At 52.6% G+C, this 22,505-nt stretch overlaps 2 protein-coding genes across 2 annotated transcripts; both read left to right on the forward strand.

Moving 5' to 3' along the window:
• The first annotated feature begins 10,261 nt into the window (after window positions 1–10,261).
• Window positions 10,262–11,252, forward strand: G0S2 (G0/G1 switch 2). Its single transcript, XM_059831296.1, has 2 exons — window positions 10,262–10,326; window positions 10,620–11,252. The coding sequence occupies exon 2, from the start codon at window positions 10,659–10,661 to the stop codon at window positions 10,962–10,964; it is 306 nt and encodes a 101-aa protein (XP_059687279.1). The 5' UTR covers window positions 10,262–10,326; window positions 10,620–10,658; the 3' UTR covers window positions 10,965–11,252.
• A 6,316-nt stretch (window positions 11,253–17,568) lies between these two features.
• Window positions 17,569–21,924, forward strand: LOC104263420 (11-beta-hydroxysteroid dehydrogenase 1). Its single transcript, XM_059831295.1, is given in 8 exon segments — window positions 17,569–17,647; window positions 17,650–17,719; window positions 17,822–17,913; window positions 18,528–18,658; window positions 19,255–19,366; window positions 20,009–20,194; window positions 21,011–21,154; window positions 21,704–21,924. Coding segments are annotated over 8 exon segments (1,035 nt in total).
• Window positions 21,925–22,505: the final 581 nt, after the last annotated feature.

The raw sequence follows: 22,505 nt of genomic DNA on the forward strand, positions 1-22,505 counted from the left end.
ACCTAAACTTGATCATTTAAAGCCTAATTAGGGATATCCACATGAGTTATAATCACACTGTATATTCACATATCAGGCTTCAGGCTGAAGCCTGACCTCGAGCACAGGGACTGGGCTTTACAGGCAGACTCGCTCACGCAGCCCCTCTCCTGTCTGCAGTACTGGAATTCCTCAAGACACAAAATTACGTAAGATGATCTTGAGGATTATCTACAAAATGCAATCCTGTCAACTCACCAGCTGTGAAAAAAGTCAGAGAGTCATCAAATTTAAGAAACAATTCTTGTCTGGGTACCTAGAAAAGTGCCAAGATTTTCTAAAGGACTCTAGTTACCCCACCAGGATGGTTTCTAATATCAGCCCGGGAGTGTGTGGAAGAGGCAGACCCCCAGCTGCATGCCCAGCTGATGAGGAGCCCTTCTCCCCTGCTTCAGACCTAATCCAGTGCTCTCTTGCCCTTGACACTTTTCAGTAGTCACTCTTGCTTTTTATTTTTTTAATACTTTCTGTGACTAGTAATGGAAACAGTATCATAAGTGGTTGTTGGGTCTTTTTTTTTTATTACTGTGCCAGCAAAGCAACAAATTTTTAACGAATCTGTTTAAACTGACAACTGTTCGGTGCATGCAGCTGGGAGTGCAGCTCAGCAGCCTGCACAGCCAGCCACCCCTCCCCTCCATGCCCCACGCACAGGGCTCCCGGGCACCGCTCACGTGCTGCATTTCAGCTAAAAGATGATTTTTCATCCTCAGAAAGACTTACAGCAAGCCTTTTCCATTTACTTTACTGAAACGACCCCAAAATCACATCCTCTGCCCTGCTGGTGGGGGGCTCAGCAGACCGCGTCCGAAGACTCCGGATCTTTGCTCCTGTTGCTTTGCTGCGTGTGTACCTACCTCCCTGTCCTCACGCCGAGCGGCACAGGCGTGTGCGAGCTGAGGATCGGGAGCTCAGAGAAAGGGTACACAAAGAGCTGGAAAAAAAATGTCGTCCCTAAGGCTACAGTATGTGAAACCTTGGCTCAGCTTCCGCCTGGCCGAGGTGCGCCCGCAGCGCTGGGCGTGCCTGCCCTTACCCTGTTATGGCTCAGCAATGCGGTAACACCACATTCCTCCTCCTGCAGCAAAGATGCCTCCTCCCCATCCCAGCTGGCAGCAAAAAGGAAGCAGGAAGAACCACTGGAACGTTTTACAGAGAAAGCGAGCGATGAGACATGCCACGAGCTGCCGACACCATTCCTGCACACTGGCTGTGAGCGGACCCCCGCGCAGTCAAACCCATTGACAGCGTAACCTCGTGCAGCAAAGAGCTAACCACCTACCCCAGGCTCTGCCAGAAATCGCATCAAACTCTCTAACTTCCTCCTCTGGTGGAGTGACTATGCTGGAGAAGGCAAAGGAGAGGAAGGTCTGACCAATTTGGGTTTCTGCAAGGCTTCTGGCAATGCTGGACATGGCACCCTCGCAAGCCTTGGCTAAACGTCCGCTGCTGGGTGCCTGTTCTGCCTGGTGTAAAGCCATACCCTAAAGCACTGGGAGTCAAACAGGGAGGCTGAAGCTGCTCTTGGAAAGACTGTAAATGCCACCTATTGATTTTGCCAGAGCCAGCAATGCTGAGCATTAATACGCTCTGAAACAGCGATGCTCCACTCCAAATTACAGTAAAGCACGGGACATTGCAATTCTGACACACAAACAAGGGTAGGACTGGAAAATGCTACCTCAACCACAAGCTGTTCGACTGAATTATCCAAAACACCTTGATCCATCCTTTCGTCCTCCAGCCTGCCCCCAGTGACTTGCCAAAGCAAGGTAAGCCATCACCTGGAATTTCAGGCTCTGCAAGTTCAAACAAGAACAAGAGCAAGGAATAGTCTCATTTACAGAATATCTACTGCAAATCAATAAAAGCATGAAAGAAAAAAAAGCAGCTGTGATCAGCTGGGTGCTCAGGGGCAGCGTGGCTCGGCGGAGGGGATCCCAGACACAGCCCTGTGCCCTGATGAGACTCAGGAGACTCGGGCTGGAACGCTGCTCCAGGCTGTACTGCGCCTGCTTTACCACGCACAGATGACAGCATTGTCCTGAGTACCGGGGAGTGAAGACAGGTTACAGACTGAGACACAGAGACAGCGAGGCTGGCTAAGCACAGAGGAAGCATAATGGTAAAAATGCACTACAAAAATAAAATAGAAATGTTGGAGCAATCCTCTGATCAGCGGGAGGGACAGGAATGATGCTCTCAAGGCCTTCCAGTGCCTTTTCAGTTTAGCCTACAGCTGCACTGAGCTATGCAGAGCGAGCCCACAAGCCTCGGGGGGCTGGCTAAGACATTCCCTGGAAAACAAACACAACTAGCTCCTCCAGGAAACTGTGCTCCGAGTCATGGGACATACCCTGTCCTAACATGGCATTAGGGGACACTACTCTGCTGGAAGCATCTTCTCCAGGACGAGATGAGTGACCAGCTCCCGCTCCCCACCGCACCGTCACGGAGCTACCACCTCCTCGCACCCGGTGACGTTCATGTGGGCAGGACAATTTGAGCTCCTGCTCTGCAGTGCATGTGTGTGATCTGCTAAGCAGCTTCTCTATCCTGTCCCGGAGGTGCTCATCAGGGGCAGAAAAGCTCCACATCACGCAATCCTGTACCCGTGGCAATGAGCTGGCATCAGAAGATCTCAGTGCCAGCGCTGGGCTGAAGGGGACACGCTTTAGAGGACCCTGTCCCTTCCACACTGGCAGAAACCAAGAAAGATGCTGCTGGGCCGGTTTTAAGCTTCAGGTGGAAAGAGGTCACAGCACTGAGAACAGAAACACATCACAGCCAGCTGTTTAAAAGCTCATCTCCCCTTAAAAATGAGGGAGGGTGCAGAACAGCCCTGCCAGCTGGGGACACATGTGTCACTCAGTGCCACGAGCTCACATCCTGCAGTGGCTAATACCTGCCAAGCCTCTGCTCTTATAATTAGGGTCCTTCCCCGGACAGGCAGCCAGAGCCCCACTGCCACGTGCCGTCACATTCCCCGCACTCTTTCTAGGCTCCGACGTCTGAGAGAGGGAGGGAGGCACGGCCGGTTCATCATCCTCGGCAGCTCCCCGGGGTGCTGCACCCAGAGTGAACTCGGTAATCAATGTGCTCAGGCGGTGTCAGACAAAGTTGAAAAGGATGTGACTCCTGCATGAGTAGCTCTGTTTTACTTCCTCTGATCTGACATTTGCCTTCTGTTCAGATTAAAGGCACACGAGTACTTTACTCCTTTAGGAGCTTTTCCAAGGACACCATCCGAGTCCAGCAGCTTTCAATTCAGTTGTTGAGGTGTGATAGCGGTTAGTCAGCACTGACCAGTCTGGAATGATCGTGTTTGATTAGTTTTTAACTTCTCTCTCTGGAGTTCAGAGGAACACAAAGGTAACTGGAAATCAGGGGCGGAGCACTGCATACAAGAACACTTAATCTCTTGAAACCTAAAACCTCCATTAAGGAAAAAGGATGCTAACTAAGTATAATTTTATAGCGCAAGCACATCAACATTAAACAATACTTAATGCTACTGTTGCATTTTTCATTGAAGGATTAATAAAAGCCTGAAACACAATTCCTGAAAGCACATTTCCTATATGGGCAGCTGCTATTACAAATGGAAAAATAAGGCAGAGGCTTGATTTGCCAAGTGATGCCGAGCGGGATCTTGGCGCAGAGGAGGGCAGACTCCGAGTCCCAATCCTCTCTGGCCCCTGCATTCCCAGAGCTGGGATGAAACCCCAAACACTCTCCATCCTTAGGCCAGGTACAGCCCGCATGGGCTGTGCAAACGTCTGTGGCAAAAACCTGGAAGGGGGTACGAGGCCTGGAGCTGAAAGCACTGAAGCTGCATGGGAAGAGGGAAACTTGGGACAGCATTTCTTGCTCCTGACAAAAGCTTCCCAAGTTGTAACCTTTTGACAACTCTCTCTGCTGATTTCAGTAATAAAACAATGTTTCCTCCACCTAATCCTTTCATTTCCCATTTTGATTAAAACCTGACCAGCAAACCACCTCCTCATTCCACCACATGCAGATGACTTAAAACACTGTCTTTGCCAATTGTCATGTTTTCTTTTAAAAGCATTTCAGGAATTTCTAATGAAATTCCAATTTATGTCCTGAAAACCCTACACCTGCTCTGAAAGCAAATAAAACTTTGAACCGAAACCCAGCTGACCTAGTTCAGATTTAAATTCAAGTTACCCTGGGAGCTGGCTCTGGAGGGCAGTGCCCCTCTGACTCGACCTACTTAGGCTGTTGCCCCCCTTTGCAGCCCCGCTGCGGCACGTGCGCGGTGCTGGCAGGTCCAGGACACCGGCTGTGTGCTGCCTCAGAGGTGGCCGGTTCTCCCCGGTACGGCAGCGCAGGACCCGCTATGTACTGCCTGCAACCGGCCAAATGCCAGAGAGGAGCTTATCTGGGCACAGCAATTGCCCCAAATCCCAGCGAAGGTGGGACCAGCTCTCCTTCAGGAGCAACGACTGAAGCTAAAGCCAAGGCTGTCACTATTTGCCCTTAAGTCAGACTTTTCCTTTTTTTCCCCGCCAGCTCCTTTCCACATCCAGCGGAGTTTCACATGCCCAGATGCACACAGGGTCGGCACAGGAACCCGCGCGGAGCCGGACGGTCTGTGCCTGCCCACCTCCCGCGGCACAGCCCTCCCCAGGCACACACCGACGCGGGCAGCAAAGCTGGCAGGGTCAGCGGGCTGGGAAGCCTGCCTGCTTTCCACGGGAGGTTTGATAAAATTATCCTTGCAGGGGAACATCTTTATTTTTGTCATGTCCCCATTTTCTAAAGGAGAAAATATTCCATTAGGAAAGTGTCCGGCTGCCGTCTGGAGGATTTTGGCTTTTGCAGGCTGTGGTGATGGAGCAGGGAGGGGGTCTCTGTGCTCCCACCGCTGCCGGCCAGTGAGCCCCTCGGCACAGCAACCCTGCCTCCACCTGCAACCGTCAATGGCAGAAAGTCTAAACTAATGCGGTATTCAGGAGCCCCCTTTAAGCCACATATCCTCCTCGACACCACAAGTGGTGACTGAAATGGAGGTCACACTCTTTTCTGCTCCTGGTTGCCCGTTTGTTCCTCCCCCAGCTGCTGGAATTGAAACAAGGGACGCGCTGTGCATGGGGTTTGATCCTTCCAGGGTAAAACACAAGTGTTTTGCCCCATCTTTGCTACCCTCCCCGGGCAGCACGTTGGGCTGGAGCGAGTGAGCACAGCCCCGTGTCCCAGACCGCACCGTGGAGCTCGTGCTTGTCACGGACAAAGTCCAGCAGCGCCCGACCCTTGTCCGCACAGGGAGGTGTGGAAGATGAGGCAACACATCTTCCCACCTCAGCAGCGCTCCTGCCGAGACCCACTGAGATGATGCTATGCCACATTTTGGGAAATGTCACCAAGAGGCAGAGGTCAGCTCGGCGTTTTGTCTCAAGTTCCCCTCCACAACTCTGCAAAACCCAGAGCCCCGACCTGGGCTGGCGGGAAGGGATGTCCAGTGGCCATCCAGACCAAGGTGCCGCTCGGCGTGGGGCTGGCCTCCCAGCTAGGTCAGGTCGAGCCCCCACACTCACCGTTCTTGCACAAAAGCATTGTGTTAATTATGTTTTAATGTCTTCCTCCAAGGTAAATAACATTAAATGGAAAAAAATAAATTTGGATTCATAATTTGGGTTCAGACAAGAGAACGTGGCCAGGCCCACAGCAGGTTGGCTGGAAGAGCACCCGTGTGCAGAACTGCGTGAAGTGGCAGCAATATTAGGTGCTAAGCACCAAAGTCCCTGTGGCTGTTCCTCTGCGACCTCCTCCTCTCCAGAAGGCAGCTATCATTCCTCCAGATGCCACAGCAGAGCACAGCCACAAACTGGCCGGGCCACTGGGGCTGAGCCACGTGGCCGTCTCACGCTCCACATTTACCCGTCTTCACTCTGTGCCCATCGCAGCCCGTGGGAAGGCTCTTCTGCGCCAAGCAGGCACACAGCACTTCAGTACAGTGGAAACTGCCGGGGTAACGAAACAAAATTTATCATTTTATTCATTTTTAATAGGGATGGGACCTTAATATGGCTTGCTTGGCTTTGGGGTTTCCTTTTCTTCTTATATCCCTATGTTACTCAAGTGTTTTGGGGGGACAATGCGTACAGCACACTTGTGCCCGAGCAGGCCAACTGTCCTGAAGATTTCTTGGATCTTCACACGGGGATGCTCTGGCAGCAGGGGCTGGTCCTTACGCCACAGTGGTTTCCCTTCCAGCCCCCTCTCGGGGCAGCTCTCCCCCCGCACCGCCAGCACGCACCCGCGGCGTGCCCAGCGCCTGCCGTGCCCCTGCCCGGGACGGGCAGCTGCCCATGGGCCCACTGCCAGCACGGAGCCATGCGCCAGCCAAGGGACGCAGCTGAAACCGGAGCCGAGCCACCTGCGAGCCCCACGGCTCACCAGCCTTTCCGCAGGGCTGGAAACACTCACTGCTGCTCTCCTCAAGCACGTCCACCCACAGCAAGGGCAGAGCTCTCGCTCCCGGGAGCATCACCAAGGTCATCCCTGTGCAAAACAAGCCACGCCGGCAGGAGAGTTAAATTAGGGCTCCTGCGAGCAGAGCTGCCCCAGTGCAGCAGTGGCCGCTGCAGTTGCAGCATGGCTGTGCCTGCACCCTCCAAAGCAATTTCGAAGCAGCTTTACCCGAGCTGGCAGCTCTGGCACTGCGCACCGGGTGCCGCCCGAGCTCAGCACGTGCAAAGCCGGTGAGTGGAGCTGGGCTGCGGAGCATCATCTCCCTGAGCCGCTCTGAGCGGTCACACATCTCAGCCTTCCCTGGCTGGCAATATTTAGGTTAAGCCTCAGGTGCTTACGCTGCTTTGCAAATTCAGGCAGAGCTCTTCGTCCAGATGACGTTAAACTCATGCAGTTTTCCCAGTTAAAAGCCTGGTTTAATCAAAGTTGCAATTAAACCTGACAACCTCCTTGCACAGACTCTCCTAAATAAGATTAGGAACAGCTAAAATTAGTCTAATTTAGTGTTAGTCATTAATCCTTTTATCCACTCTTAATCCAATTTAAATGTCCACACAACGAGCTTGCACAGATTTTGTTACTCAAATTTAAAACAAAATTGAATTAAATATTATTTAATCAAATCAACACAATCTGAGCAGTGCTATAAGAGGTGGTTGCCACAGATGATTATCAGCTGCTCAGTTAACCCTCAAAATTGTCCTGGGCTCTCTGCTCTCCCTACTGCTCCAGCTCTTAGTACTTTGGGATTGCATAGACATCTCCATCTATATTTAACGAACAGAAAGTACCCTTCCTAGTCCTTAGGTTGGAAAAGAGACTTTCAAATATAAGGTTCAGGAGGCAAAGAAAATCCTGCCTCAAAAAAAAAAAAAACACCACACTTTTTTTAGGTAAAATGTCACGATTCCAACACTTCACGCTGACCTTTGTTTCTGGGATTGCGTACTGCGCAGACACGCTACTTTCTGGGGTCTGTGCGGGGCCTGAGCAGCCTACGCTGCTCCTCGCGCTCCGGGGCTGGAAGGAAAGAGCACGTCTTGCACCGCGAGGAGCCAGCAGCCTCGCCGCACAGCCAGCCCTGGCTGGGGGTACGGTGACCTTGAACTTTCCCTGTCTAATTGCTGTCCCTCCAGCTATCTTCTTCTGCAATGGTCATTTTTCAAAGCATTGCAGAAGAGGAAAACAGAGCTTGAATGCAGGAATCAGCTGCAACCTTTGCTGCCAAGTTGGCAGGGAAGATAAGGACCTTCTAGTTAAAGAAAAAAGACCCAGACGCTGAGGAGGGATAGACAAGTCTTTAGCAACCTTTACAGCCAGTCTTGCAATACAATTTCCTAAGCACATTCAAAACTTGCAAAAAAAAAAAAAAAAAACAAACCCAAGTTTTCACTGGCAGAGTTTCCTTGGACCGCTCTGCTTGCCGTGACCGCCTTCCCGCCCGCCACGGGTGCTGCGGTGGCCGGGAGGGGCCGTGGGGAAATCTCCAGCCTCCCTCCGACGTGCGGGATGTGAGGAGTGAGGGGTGACTCACGGCTCCACATGCGCCCACGGCAGAGCTCAACAAGGAAGGGGGAAAAAAAAAAAAAAGCACAACACATATCAACAAACCGCAACAAATTTGAGCACCACGTCCCTTCGCGAGGCACGCCGGCCACTGCCCACGCTCGGAGCACTGAGCGGCGTGCGGGGCACTAGTGCCTGCAGCCCAGGGAGGGCAGGAGAAGAGGGGAGGAAGACAGCGCGGTCCTCACCCGGAAGATTGCAACCGAGAGTTTGGAACTGCGACCCCAACACAAGACGGACTTTAGGCTGGTTTTAATTATAGACTCAGAGAATGGTTTGGAAGGGAGCTTACAGACCACTTAGTCCAACCCTTATGAGCCAGCTCAGTGATTTTAGGGCAGAATTTGGGCGGCATTACCTTGTCAGGCAGTTTTTCAGAAGGGAAGGTGTTTAAATCCTTCAACAAAAGAAAAAAGGGGCCTGGCTAACTAACACACACTCCAGCAGTTCCCACATTTCTCAAAGCTCTTCTGCCCCTTTCCCACCCACACTCAGAGGCAAAACCAGTGCTCGGCCTCAGCTGTGCCACGCATGCGGACATGCCGGCTGCAGCACCATGGACGCCGCAGGGGTGGGAAGGGGAAATACGGCACCAGTTATTCACATCACAAGTTATTCACGTCACAGAGAGGTTTCTTCCCAGCGGGCTGAGATAAAACCCACCTCCGGGGCATCAAACCCCCATTCCCTGTGCTACCGTCCCTCCTTTCCATGAGCTGGGGGCAGGGAGTAAGAGAACCCCCCCTTTTTTCCCCCTCCCTATTTGAGGACAAGCCCCCTTCGGCTCCAGCTTGCTTTGGGGGCTGCCTGCCCACCCTTGGGGCTGCGCCTCGCAGGGGTTTACACACACCCCGGGGTGCCCCTCCAGGAGATTCAGCCTGGGGAGCCAGCAGCCTCCTTTACAGCATCTTTCAAAGGCTCCCTCTGAGCTTCACCTCTTTCCACATGTACCAACCGCTCCTTAAATGCGCCACTATCACATTAGCTCATGCTGTATTGTAATTTCTATGTACTGCCCTGGCAGAGCAATTCCCATCATTTCAGCCATATGGATCAGACGAGAAATCTGTCCAGACACCATCACCTGCTCTGCGAAATCAGAAGTTGTAAAGCCCAACAACTTCTTGTGGCTTTAGCAACTTCTCTGAGGTCAGCAGCCGCTGAAATGTATATGGCTTTTCCAGCCGGAGCAGTATATGTGTGCGGACGGAGGCTCCAGCGGAAGCAGGTGATGTAATCCGCTGTAGGTCATTGCTGCAATGCTCTGCGGCAGTGCGCCCGGGCAGCAGTGCTGCCTTCTGCTTTTCCCCTAAAAGGAAACACCCCGTCCTTTAGGTGAATCACAGGCAGCAACACTTACAACGGGGTGTCACAGAGTTTCAGCATCAAGTGTAGGAAAAGTGAAAAACAGGGGTTTAACATGCTCCCTGTCACTGTTGCTAACTTCGGAATTTCCAGTTACTCTCTTATTTCCAAGAAACCCGAGTGCTGTCACACACTGTGTCTATCTGCTTTCTAGTGGTTCCCCTTGCCGTGAGCCACCGACAGAAACCTTCAGCAAACATCCTCACACCTTGCCCTGCGTAAGGCCCTTGTTACGCTCCACCGAGGTGTTTTTTCCCACTTCACTACAAGCGGGGGCAGCAAGGCGAAAGCTTCTGCGTTGCTGAGTTGGCCCCTGCACAAACCCAAGCCCTAGATCCCAACGCTGTACTGTTTTACGGGCTGCGGGCACAGGCCCTCTCCCCTGTGCCCAAGTACCAGCTCAGTAAAGCTCCTACTAATATATTAAGCGTTTCACACCGAAGCGGCAGTGGAGCTGCATTGCAAGCGGTGCACAAGATCTCTGGCTGCGAAATCAGACTGCAGGATTTTTTTTTTTTTTTTGGGGGGGGGGGGCGACACTAACAAATTTTGTAAAGAAAGAAAAAAAAAAAAGAAGTTTTTTTTAGCCTGGCCGGATTAAGGGCAAGAGCTGCCAAGGCGGCGGGGGGGCGGCCCGTGCTGGCGGCGTGCTCGGGGCATCACGCCCGCCCCCCCGCGCGGCCCCGCCCGCCCCGGCGGCGATATAAGGCGGCAGCGGCGGGCGGCGGGCAGCAGCTGCGAGCGGAGCCGAGCCGAGCCGAGCCGAGCCGAGCCGAGCCGAGCCGAGCCGAGCCGAGCCGAGCCCACCCGCAGCGCTCACCGCCCCCTCCCCTGCCCCGCAGCAGCCGCCGCCTCTGGGTAAGGGGGTGCGATGGGGGGGTAAGGGGGTGCGATGGGGGGGTAAGGGGGTGCGATGGGGGGGTCCCGCAGCCCGGCTCCGGCCGCCGAGGGCCCGCTCTGCCGGGCAGCCCCCCGCAGCTGCCCGCGGCCCCGGGGCGGGCGCGGTGTCCCGCAGCGAGCCTGGGGCGGGAATCGCAGATCGCCGCTCAAGCGGGGCCGGGTGTCTGCGCAGCGCTCGGCCGCCCCTGACCAGCGCAGGGAAGAGCAGCCGGATTCAACTAAGGCCCCTCTCCCTCTCTCTCCTCTTGCAGAACTGACATCTTCCAAGTCTGCTGCAAAAGAGAAATAAAATGGAAACCATGCATGAGCTCATCCCCTTTGCCAAAGAAATGCTCAGCCAGAAGCCCAACAGGAAAATGGTCAAGCTGTACATGCTGGGCAGCGTGCTGGCTTTCTTCGGCGTGGTTATTGGTCTGGTGGAGACAGTGTGCAGTCCTTTCACCTCTGAAGGGAGGCTAGAGGAGGAGGAGGAGAAGAAACCTGCCCCGAGGCGAGAGCAAATGCTTCCTCCGAAGCAGGAGGATTTGATCTTGGAAAAGAGCACGAAGCCGGCGGCGGTGCAGAGGGCCCTGGTGACCCGGCAGCACGCCTCCTAAGAGCCCCGCGCTGGAGAGGTGCCTGCTGAGCGGCCGAGCACGAGAGACTCTGCTGTCCTGTCCTGCCTGGTGGTGGTTCCAGCAAGACGAGAGAAGGGTTGGCTGAAGGAGGAGACCGCAAGTGCAAGACTTGAAAGAAGCGAACGGTTATATTTGCTGCTGTGCAGCAGTGGGAAAAAATACCTTTTCTTGGTATAAAAATGTGCAAGATGCACAGCATGGTTTCTTATTTTTCTTACAGATGCATTTTACAACATTTTGCAAAATCAATAAATATTTTATATGGTACCAGTGCTCTCTAGCTGCCTTCATTTCAAACCCTTCTCTTACAGGTTTGCAAATAGGTTTCACTTGCACCGCTGGCTTCTCGCTGGGGGCACCCAGGGAACAGTTAGAGGGTGGTGGCTGCACCCTCTGCTAAAGTCTCCCTGGGCAGAGCTGCTCTGGGACCAGGGGGGCATTCCCGTACCTCCAGCAGCCGCTCCCTTTGGAACAGGCTAACTGGGGGGGGCAGGAGGCGGCATTTGTCTGGCAGGGGTGACAGATACAGGCCCTGAGTTGGAGGTGGGGTTGTACTCCATGGGGTTATCTGGGTTTAATGGCACAGATTTGTGTCCCTGCCCCGGCCATGCACGCCTGGAACTGTTTAAAAAAAAACAAACAACCCCGTCCAGCCCCCAGCAATCCTCTAACAGGCTGTGGCTGCTGCACCGCTAAAAAAAGCTTAAAAAAATCTTCCACCTTTCCTGGGATCCTTCACAAACCCACCACAAACACCTAATTGTGCAGTATAATACTAGTTTCCAGTGTTACAGGGGTGTCACAGATGGAAAGACACGATGGCACAGTCAGCCTGGAGGGTGTGGACAGAAGGACCCAAGCTTCAGGGCTGTACCCAGGATGCTGCCAGACTCATTAGAGGACTTCCACCTAATTAAAAATCTTTCCTGGGCTTAGTAAGAATCCGTTGCATTCAGGACTATGTCATGTTAGTCAAATAAACCTTCCAGGCAGCCACAGCTGAAAGATCCTCACCACGCTACAGAAGGGAGGGAAGGGAAATCGTCCCTGCCAGTCAATGACTGGGGCAGAAAATCCCTCTTTATCTACTCAATGGCAAAGACACGGCCAGCGGGGCAGAGGCGGGAGCAGGCTACACACCTTGCACAGAAAGGGGGAGATGGACCAGCGGTATGCCACTATCCAGCTAAAAGCAAAACAATTGATACAAACAGCAGGAGATCATGGAAAATGAAAAAGCGCTGCCTGACGCCACTGCCAAACATATAGCTGTTCCCAGAGCTGCACAAGATCGGAATCCGAAAATGGAAGAATGCAGCTAAAGTTCACGCTTACATTTTCATAATATGTAACCATGCAATTCATTTTGTTGGCAATTATTTCTGTTAAAAAAACCAAACAACCACCAGCAGCACATTGTGGAGAAGGAATCCTACCAAGTCTGAACAAAAACTCTGTTCAAGCTTTGACTCAAGTATAAAGTACGTTTTCCTCATGGGGAAAAGAGCAGGATCGACTTAAATTAAAAACAGCCTTTGAGAAATACTTTATTTAGTCCATAACCAAGCCTTTGGGTCTCTGGCAAGGTTGAACAATCCAACACCTCATTGATACCAACGGAAATTTCATGGGCAAACATGAAAGGAGAATTCAGGCCTGAAGAAAGCCATCAGCTGACAAGTGTCTGTCATCCCCTCCCCAATTCCAGCTCTAAGCAGGTTATCCGTTTGCAGCACAGCCTCAGGGACAGGGAAGGCTGACCTGGAATTCCCTGGGGCACGCTTGGTGCGTGGATAAACCAGGGACCTAAATGTCCGTGGCTGTGTCAGGCATGAAAATATTGCCAGGTCTGAGCTCTCGCACATTACTGTAATTCAGAAGCATCACTGCTGTGGCAGACCTAAACGGTCGATAAATGGATTAAACTGAGATGAGAATCGCGTCTTTGTCCAAGGCAGCTGCGAACTCCGTCAAGCACACATCGCTTCCCAAGATTAGCCCTTCTCTGGAAGTTGTAGGTGTCTCACCCTGCCCTATGGGAAAGGGAAAATTTTAAAAGCGAGGAGATAGAGTTGGTCTCAAGCAGCCCAGCTTGCAAATCCAGGGGTGACTAGGGAGCTCCAGGCGAGCCCATCCAGAATGACCTCCACCACTTCTGGGTTCGGACCTCAGGTTGTCTTCGCACCACGTACGTGGCCTCCTCGCGTTGTGCCAGCATCCTGCTGCCCACGCCTCCTCTCCACAGTTATCTAGTCACAGGGTTTATAAGCTTAAAGCAAAGAGGTTTGTCGAACAATCAAAATAGTTCCTCCTAAGACAGCTAACGGGATTAGACAGCTAAACCATGCACTGCGCCGGCAGTTCTGGAGCCAACTCGGTAAACTCACATCCTGCAGAAGGCAATCTCCTGCCTCCTGACGCACTGCAAGCTCAGAGGTTGTTACCTCCCGCATATTACCCTGAAAGGTCAGCCTGAGAGGTCAAGCCTACGCGTTACCATTTCCACAGCGGGTTGCATTGATGTTAGACAGGACCAGCTGTCTGCAGAATGGTGAATTAATGGCTGATTTTACCACAATGACTATATAAAGTCTTATTTAAACCACACAATGATAAACTCAGCGTGCATGGAGGCTTAGTAATTCATTTAACATCACTTTAACTATGATGAATGACAGACTTGCCAGGTGCAGTAGATTAAAAGGCTTCAGCAAACTTCTGTCTTTAAACCATGGCACGACTCTCCAAACCAGCCCGTTTCCCAGCCCCATCACATCTGTATTTCGACACCGGACAAACTGCAGAAAGCCCTGGCCAATACAACTGCCACAAATACAACCCCACACCACCAGCAAATGGCATCCAACGCAGACTAGCAAGGGAGAACGGCCGAGTCATTCCGAAAGCCCGTGTGTGAATTGCAAAGAGAAATTTTAATTATGAGTACTGGGATATACCAGAGAGAAGCCAGATGGAGTAAGATGTACAGTCAGCACTAGTAAGGACACCTCAGGCAAGCTACGGTATAGAAGCATATGGAGCATTTAAGACTGAGTTAAACCAAAGTCCTGAGGGATAAGCTCTTGAGGAGAGCCACACATTACCCAAGGTGCGAGTTAGATTGCCAAGCGTCACATGAGGTTGATTTCTGTTATTCTCTTTCTTTTAAGACTTGTCTGAACCCAGTTCACTTAACCGGTAGATGTGACATTTTCCTGGTGCATTGAATCCTCAGGAAAATTGCAGCTGGCATGAGATCTGGCGAGTATTTGTCTGTACCCATCCTGCAACACCTCTTCAAAGATCTTATTTCAGCTTGGAGCTGTTGTCCAGGCTTTCATCATATGGAGTTGAAGGCCACCTAAAACCCAGCAGCCCTCCCTCAGAGGCCAATCACTTCAAGGACATGAGCCGAATGTCTTTAGAGTCCTCACTCGCTATTTGCAGTTTGGACTCTGGATGTTTCAAGAGCTGCCAGGCTAAAATTAGGGGCCCAGATAAGCATATCAGCCTCTGCCACCCAACACCAAGGGCACTGGGAACATGGATAGCAGCCAAGACTTAAAGCAGCCACAGTACCAACAATCAAATAGCAAGGGAGCAATTCCTGATTTGGTCACACAGGAAAAAAAAAAAATCTAGTGCTCAGACATAGCTTAAACACTACAGTATTTTCTCTAAACAGGCAGTCAGTAAAAATACCACGTCAAACCAAACCCAGTCCTACAACCACCTCAAGTCTCGCCTGGGACCTGAGAGTGCATGTCTCGGGAGCAGCGCAGCTGTGACAGCACTGGCGTTTGCAGGACGTCAGCACTGCCCGCGAGCCGTGTCCAGGAGCCATGGCGAGGCGGTGTGCAGCCATGCCGAAAAACACACACATCTGTCACGGCCTAATAGCATCATGTCGACACGCACATCAGCCTAATGCAAATATAACAGACGGCGGCCCTTTATAATGGCAATATCTGTAAAGAAAGGAATTAAATCTGCGCTCACAGTAAAGTATGCTGGGAGAGCTGGGTAGGAGAAATAATGTTTTAATGTCTACGTGACAAGGGAAAGGGGAGGGGGAGGAAAATCCTCTGCATTTAACAAAGATGTGATAATGGGTTGAAAAAACCCAAATATTACTCAAAACAGAAAAAAAGAAGTGGTATCCCAATTCCTGCCAAGTGCTTTTGAGTCACTGAGCTGCACGCACAAACCTGCCCGAGCCCCAGCCCTGCCCCTGGAACCCACTCCCTCCCGGCAGTGCCGGGCTGCGGCACGGCAGGGGCTCTCCAGCAGCTCCCCTCCGCTGCTCTGCCAGTCTGGTGTCAGAACAAGTTTCCTTCATGTCTTCGTTTCCTTCCAGCGAGCTCCAGGCAGCAGTAAATGAAGAATCTCCCCTCTGTGGAGCAGTTAGCACACCACCAAGCATCGCCCCTTGAAAAACACGGCTTCGCACAGACGAGTGATACCGAAGCAATGCGCAGCGGGGGGATACATCTGGGAAAATTCGGGTGAAGCCGTTTCAGAAGCAAGAGGCTGCTCCTCCATGCTCCTGGGGCTCCACCTCACAGGGCCGGGGATGCCACCATGCTCCGCTCTGCCAAGGCGTGAAGGTTGGCAGCAGCGGGGCCAGGACTGGCCTCGTGGGCAGACATGAGAAAACACTTCGCTGCAGTCACCTCTTCCTGCCCTCCCCTCGCTCCCCACCCCCAGGAGAAGGTTAAAAACAAGTTCTTAAGTTGCATACAGCAAAACAAACCCAGAAAAAGCTGCGAGTGGGAGTAAGAAGCAGCAGCACCCTGGAAGGGCGACAGACGGCCAAGAGCAAACCCACGCGGGCAGCGAAGCACGGCTGGATCCGGCAGCTCCTGCTGCCGCCGCAGCCCCCAGCCCGCCGGGAGACCACACCAGCAACTCCCCGCCCCGCACTTCATTTCCACACAGGACACCATAAATGGCACAGACACAAATTTTCTTTTATTAAAAAATTTAAGATGCATCTAAAATACTAAGTATTTCAGTCCTTTATTATCAGCTACCTTGTTTCCCCAAGCAAACCCGCAATTCTCACACAACACACCAGCAAGGCAAGGGCAGCGTTTGGCTCCATACCCACCGAGCTGCCTCCAGCCCCGCGTCTCCCCACGCCGACACGGAGCAAAGAGCACGATGCCTTCCCAACACGCTTGCAGACGGCACACAAAGGTTGACAGTTATTGCTTTAGTGCAGTATCCTAACACTAGTAATAAACAACAGTATCTGAAAAGAGCCTCTCTCCCTGCCAGCAACAGAGACAAGATCACAGCTGAGGTAAGGTTAATGAGCTCATTTTTTTCAAGCCAAGGAATGAAGTGGTTGCCCCATGATCATCACCCAAGTTCAAAGCAAAGGGATAAGGCAGAGCGACGGTACTGGCGTTACCTGACCAAGTGTGGGTTGAGTGCTTTGTATCAGAGAGAAAGTTGAGGCTGAAGTAGAAAGTCAGAAAAGAAAAAAATCATCTATAAAGCAGAAGCAATGCCAGAGAGCTCTGCTGCCCAACCAGGTACGTCACTAAATTCAATAATCTTCATTTTAAAGCTTCAATAGAGGAAAAAAGTTTTCTTTAAATAATTCTTTCTGGCTGGTTATGGTGGAGGGGTCTGAGAGGGACAGCCACGGCACTGTGCCCATGTAAATCAGACCATGGTACAGATGCGGCTCGTGTCCCAGCAAACACGACTTTCCCTGCTGAGAAAGCAGAGGCTCTAGCGAGGCAGCTCCGGGAACACCCAAAGCTCCTGCAGCACGGCCCCATCCCACGTACCGCAGCAGGTACTGGTACTCTGCGACGACGATCCAGCACCAGTCCAAGGCTGGAGCATAATTCATACCTATTGCTTAAGATGGATGGCATTCAGTTTGCTGCTGCCTAGACCCAGGGAGCTAGCAGATGTTACGTGGTTTTTCCTCAGATTATATTCAGTTGAAAGTAAGAACAAAGCTCTTGCAAAACTCAAAGCAGGAACCACGGCAGCAAGGACCCTTATTTCTCTGCAGAAAACAGCTCTCTATTTTGCTGCAAACCTCCCGGGGCCTGAACGGCCTCTTGGCACTGGGGGGGTTACAGCCCCGGTGACAGGTTCAGCTCAGCCGCTGCTCCCTCATCTGCTCACAGGAGTAGGTAGAGGTGAAAAAAAAAAAAAAATAATAAATAAACCCTGCCTCAGCAAAGCATTTTTGGAGCAGTTTGGGGGTGGTACGTGCTGCTGGGCCCCCACTGCCCGGCATCCCGGCAGCTGCCTCGGGGCACGGAGCAGAGATGCTCTGGGGAGCACAGGACCTTTGCTGCATGTCCCCCCACAGCACAGCAGCCCCCGGTTGCTCCCCCGGCGCCTGACCCACCGCGAGGCTTTCGGCAGCGATCGGACCCAGGCTGCATCTCCGCACACACCCGCGTACGGTGCCAGTGGGAATAAAAGACGACGTTTAACCACCTGCACCAGGCTGGCTCCGATGTTCTCGAAGTGAAACTTGACGCTGCTCAGCAAAGACACACCTCTTCCAGGGTGTTGTGCAAAATTCTGCATTTAACGTAGGACAGGAAATATGAAAAGAGCCAGGCAGAACCCAAACAGCACCCTTGCTTAGGCCGAGGTTCGCCAGCTCCAGCGGGGAAGCAAATCAAAGGGTTTGCCTCACTTATACATCCACCCGTCATTTTCCAGTGCTTTGGAAGTTGCAGTTCCTTCGCTAACGAGTTTTAAAGGATTGGCATTGCTGCTTCCCTCTGGAGCAGCTCTGCTGAGGGTTTTTTTTTTCCCCTCCCTTCTCTTTCATGCTGTATTTCCTGACTCCACAGTGGGATGGGTCGGTTGCAAAAGATTCTCATTCCCTTTTTGGGATTGGTTTTGGCCTTCTGGTTTTATTCTGCGAGGGAGAATTTCAAACCGGGTAAGTATTAAAAGTGAATCTGTCTTTAAGGGAAAAATATTAAAAGCCACATTTGAGTGTTTTGTATAGAAACTGTACAGACCTTGGACTGAACCAGGTCCGAGCCTTTGTGCTGTGGCCGATACTGGCAAGTTGTTTTAACAAAGATTTGAAATCAAACAAGCAAGTAATATGCAGAAATACTTCCTGAGGGAGCAGGTGAGGCAGGGGCTCTGAGAAGGAGAGGGCTCTCCCCACTCCCTTTTCCAGCGTGTAGCAGAAGAATTTATAAACATGACTTTTAAATGTTGGCTTTTATGTTTTGAAGCATGCACTTAGCGGATGATTTTTATTACAAAATAGTTGGGGTGTTTATAAGTTGCGTCCTGACTTGTGGAAAAAAACTGCTGAAAGAGCCGAGCGCTGTCCCCGTGTCACTGCGTTCTGCGAGGAGCTGCAGCTGCTCCTCAGCGCAGCTTCTTCCAGCAGATGGAAGAGACGGCCCGGTGCCGGACACTGCACTTGCGGGCTCACTTAGCTTCCAATTAACTGCTTACTCACAGGGGCATTAGGGGATTTTATTTTTAAACAGGGTTTGGACAAATTCACAAATTCACCTGTGCCTTGGTCCCCAGAGATGCTGAAAGGGAAGCGGGTGATTGTCACCGGAGCAAGCACTGGAATTGGAGAGCAGATGGCGTATCACCTGGCGCGGATGGGATCCCACATTTTGATCACAGCACGGACAGAAGCCAAGCTACAGAAAGTAAATGGCAAGCTGAGCACTCACACATGCATGTTCATGGCGGTGCACACACAAACATATGAAGGCCAATATCACATCATAGGTACACGCATGAAGATGTGCACATGCAATTGCCATGGCACAAATACCGACAGGCGCAGGTACGCTCACAGGTATGCATACTTGCACTGTCCGGGGCTCCTGCGTGCACAGAAATCCCTCTCCTGCAGATACATGCACTCTGCATAGCACAATACTATGATATTTGAACTTACTTAGTTATGTACGCATATCCCCGTACACACAGGCTCCCTGAGCACACACATACCCTCATTCCACTGCACTGATATACAAGCCCCTGCTCACCCTATACGCATGCAATTCCGGCACAGACAGCACCGATAAAGAGCCAGACTGCCTTGCGTAACACATTCACCAAAGGAATAATTTTTCAGGCTCCCTTTGAAGCTTAAAAGGCTCCAAACATACTCCCGGAACTCCAAACCGCTGTTTTAAGGCGGGGACACATCCCAGCGAGCAGACACCCTCTTTTGCTACTGCACCAGGCTTCCCAGGGCGGGGAAAGGGGTTCCTGACGTGTCGTGTTGGTGCGGCAGGTGGTGGAGCGGTGCCGGGAGCTGGGGGCAGCCTCCGCGCAGTACATCAGCGGCACCATGGAGGACATGGCCTTCGCCGAGCACGTGGTGAAGGAGGCAGAGGCCTTGCTGGGTACGTTTACAGCCTGCTCCCCACAAATGACAGCGGAACATTGCACCTCTCCTTGGCCGTGCTGCTTTTTGCCACGTGCCCACCAAAAAAAGCAGGATAGATAGAGATGGGGTGAGACAGGAGAGATTTTTTCCCCAATTGTGCCCTTTGCAGTCCCGTTCCTCCTCCCGGCTTCATCGCTCCAGCTCAAACTGAACTGCGCTCTCGATTTCAGCTCTGTGCCCTCATGACATCCTGTTCCAGTATCATAATCCTGGATTTCATCACCCCCAGCTACTGCGGTCTGAAACCGTCCATCAGGCCCGTAGCAGCCTTGCTATTGCGGTCATGGGTCACGGCTGCGGAAACGTAATGTTTCGGCTCGGTGCGGAGCTCCCTCTCCTGCCCCAGGCCTGCAGACAACTTGAGGGTGATCTCCCATGTGCCATGGCATTTGTGTTTTGAACCAGGAAAAAAAAAGTCACGGCAAAATTTTTACTGGCAGCCACCATCCAGACCCTATCCCTACTCCAGAGATGACAAGCCACAGCTCCGACCCAAAAATCTGATTTCTTCCAATGACATTTATTCTGCTCCCAGGAAAGGCTCTGCTGGCTGTAGCCCTCTCCCACCCAGCACTAACGCCTGCTCCTCTGCTTGCAGGAGGCTTAGACATGCTGATTCTTAATCACGTCGGCGCATCGTACTTTGGTTATTTCAATGGGGACATTGGGCACGTACGAAAGCTCCTGGAGATCAACTTCCTCAGCTACGTGGCTATGACCGTGTCTGCCCTGCCCATGCTGAAGGAGAGCGAGGGCAGCATCGTTGTCGTTTCATCCATGGCAGGTGAGTGGGGAGCAAGGTAGGTGACACGGGATTCAGTCAAAAGGCACCGTGGGCTGATTTTCAGAAGCAAGCAGCATGCAGAGACACCAGGCGTCCTAAAGGAGCCGTAACTGCCTAACACACTCAAAAAACCCAACCCCAAATCCAGATTTTTTTGTATTTTCTCAATAGAATTTGTTCTCTGATACAATCCCATCGCCCCAGCTTGCTTTTTGACCAGCCCTGTAATCAAATCCCACACCCTGGTGCCAGGCTCCTTAGAGCAGCAGAGCTCATACACCTCCAGTTTTATGGAGAAAAGTGGAAATGCAGTAATTTCTCACTGCATCGGATCTCTGTTCATCTTGGTTTGGCAGGTCAAGTTCCTGCTAATATTTGTAGAGTGAGTTATTGACTGACTCTATTCACAAAAACATGACTCTGTTCTAATAAATTTCTGTTAAGTCAGGAAACTAAATCACTAACAGATGTCTCCACTCACAGCCGGTATGTTAGCAAGTCTTCTGGTGATCAGCTTAGCTCAGTATCCAGAGACAAGAGTTTAAACTTTGCTCCATCTCTCCCCTCTGAGGGTTTCTGAGTCACTGCAGGTTGCTCACACCCTGAGCAGAGACATGAGCCGCGGCACTGGCCTTAAGACCTTAAAAGAGCTGGAAGCTGACAGGAGTATTTGTAATGCTGCTGTGCAGGTGCCAGGATGACATTTCACTAACAGGAAATTCTTTTACCCAAAGAGAGTTTATCTGATGAAGGGCAAAACAGAGGTTTGGGCAGGGCAGCTTTCCGTGCTATAACAGTACTTCACTCTGTGTCCAGGTAAAGTCGGGTTTCCCTTTACGGTCCCCTACTCCGCAACCAAGTTTGCCTTGGATGGATTTTTCAGCTCCCTGAGGCAGGAATTCAGCATTCAGAGCATTAACGTTTCCATCACGCTCTGCATCCTTGGCTTCATCGATACTGGTAAGATGAGTGTTGTTTGAGCCGGCTGACCAGGAGCCGAGCATCACCTCCTCAGCCGCTTACGCTGCCCTCCAACTCCCCTGCCACCGACTGTCCCCCGCCACCTCTGCTGCTGCTTCTCCTCCCGCTGGCACGAGCGCATGCGGAACACGCTCTGGGGGATCCCACCTCTCTTCCACCAAAAAGAGAGTCTCAAAACTAATTTCTTTCCCCCGCTGCATATGAGCGGCTAGCGCACGCGGGCTGGCACGGCCTAACGTTAGCACGAACGGGTGCACCAGCCGCCGCCCCCCTTAGTCCCGTCTGCGGATGCAGCAAGAGGGCAGGGGACGGCAGGGCGCGATCGGGGCGGCTGGAAGAGCCCTGCGCGCCTCGGGCAGCGGAGAGGGCTTTGCTCTCACGGACTCCCCTCGCTCGGAGCCGCGCACCGGTGCGCCCGGCTGCAACCGCCGCTCGCGAGCCCCGCTCCCCCCGCTCCCATCACGGCCGTGCTGCGCCGCGCCCCCGGGCCAGGGCCCTCCCCGCCTGAGCCCCTCCGCCCCCGCGCAGAGAGCGCGGTGCGCGCCGCCGCGGAGCTGCTGCTGGTGCCGCCGGCGCCGCGGGAGGAGTGCGCGCTGGAGATCCTCAAGGGCGGAGCGCTGCGCCGGCGGGAGCTCTACTACCGCTACGGCTCCACGCGGCTGCCGCTGCTGCTGCGGGACTGGGCCGCCGAGCTGCTGGACTACCTGGTGCGGAGCTGCTACCGGCTGGAGAGCCCGAGGAGGCCCTAGGGACCCCCGCCGCCCGGGGAGAGCCCCGCTTGCGCCCGGGGAGGCGGGCGGCCCCACCGGCGGGAGGCCCCGGCCCTTCCCCTGCCCGGGCTCGGGAAGGGCAGGAGCGGGCCAGCCCTTAAATAAAGCCGGCTACCCCAAGAGTTCTGTGTGTTCGTGGGTCCTTATCCCCTCTTCCCCCGGCACTAAATGCTGCCGCGAACGGGCGCAACTCCACCGACCCGCCTTTCACAGGGAAGCCGCACCCTTGCAATAACCCCTCCTTATTTCACTTCGGAAAAAAAAAAAAAAAGAGGCTAAAAAGGCAGTTTGTTACCTCAATGGCCAAATTTAACGCAAGCCTTCACCCCAAGGAAAATTTTCCAAACTTGGTAGACAGTTTCTTAATGCAAACATTGTAACTAGAAAACACCTTCTAGACGCACGGAGCTGCTGCATCACCACCCTATGCCGCGAGCTCAGGCCCCAGAAGCGATGCACACCAAGTGCAAAACCAAAGCACAAGCCTGCAGCGAGCTCTGCACTGCTCCCCTGGCCTGGGCAGCAGTGCCCAAGCTGGGGCATTTACATCCGACATGGGG

This window comes from Gavia stellata, chromosome 30, assembly GCF_030936135.1.
Source record: "Gavia stellata isolate bGavSte3 chromosome 30, bGavSte3.hap2, whole genome shotgun sequence".
In the NCBI taxonomy this organism is placed as follows: Eukaryota; Metazoa; Chordata; class Aves; order Gaviiformes; family Gaviidae; genus Gavia; species Gavia stellata.

Coding starts and splice junctions, on each gene's coding strand:
- G0S2 (XM_059831296.1), top strand. CDS start 10,659: ATGGAAACCATGCATGAGCTCATCCCCTTTGCCAAAGAAATGCTCAGC.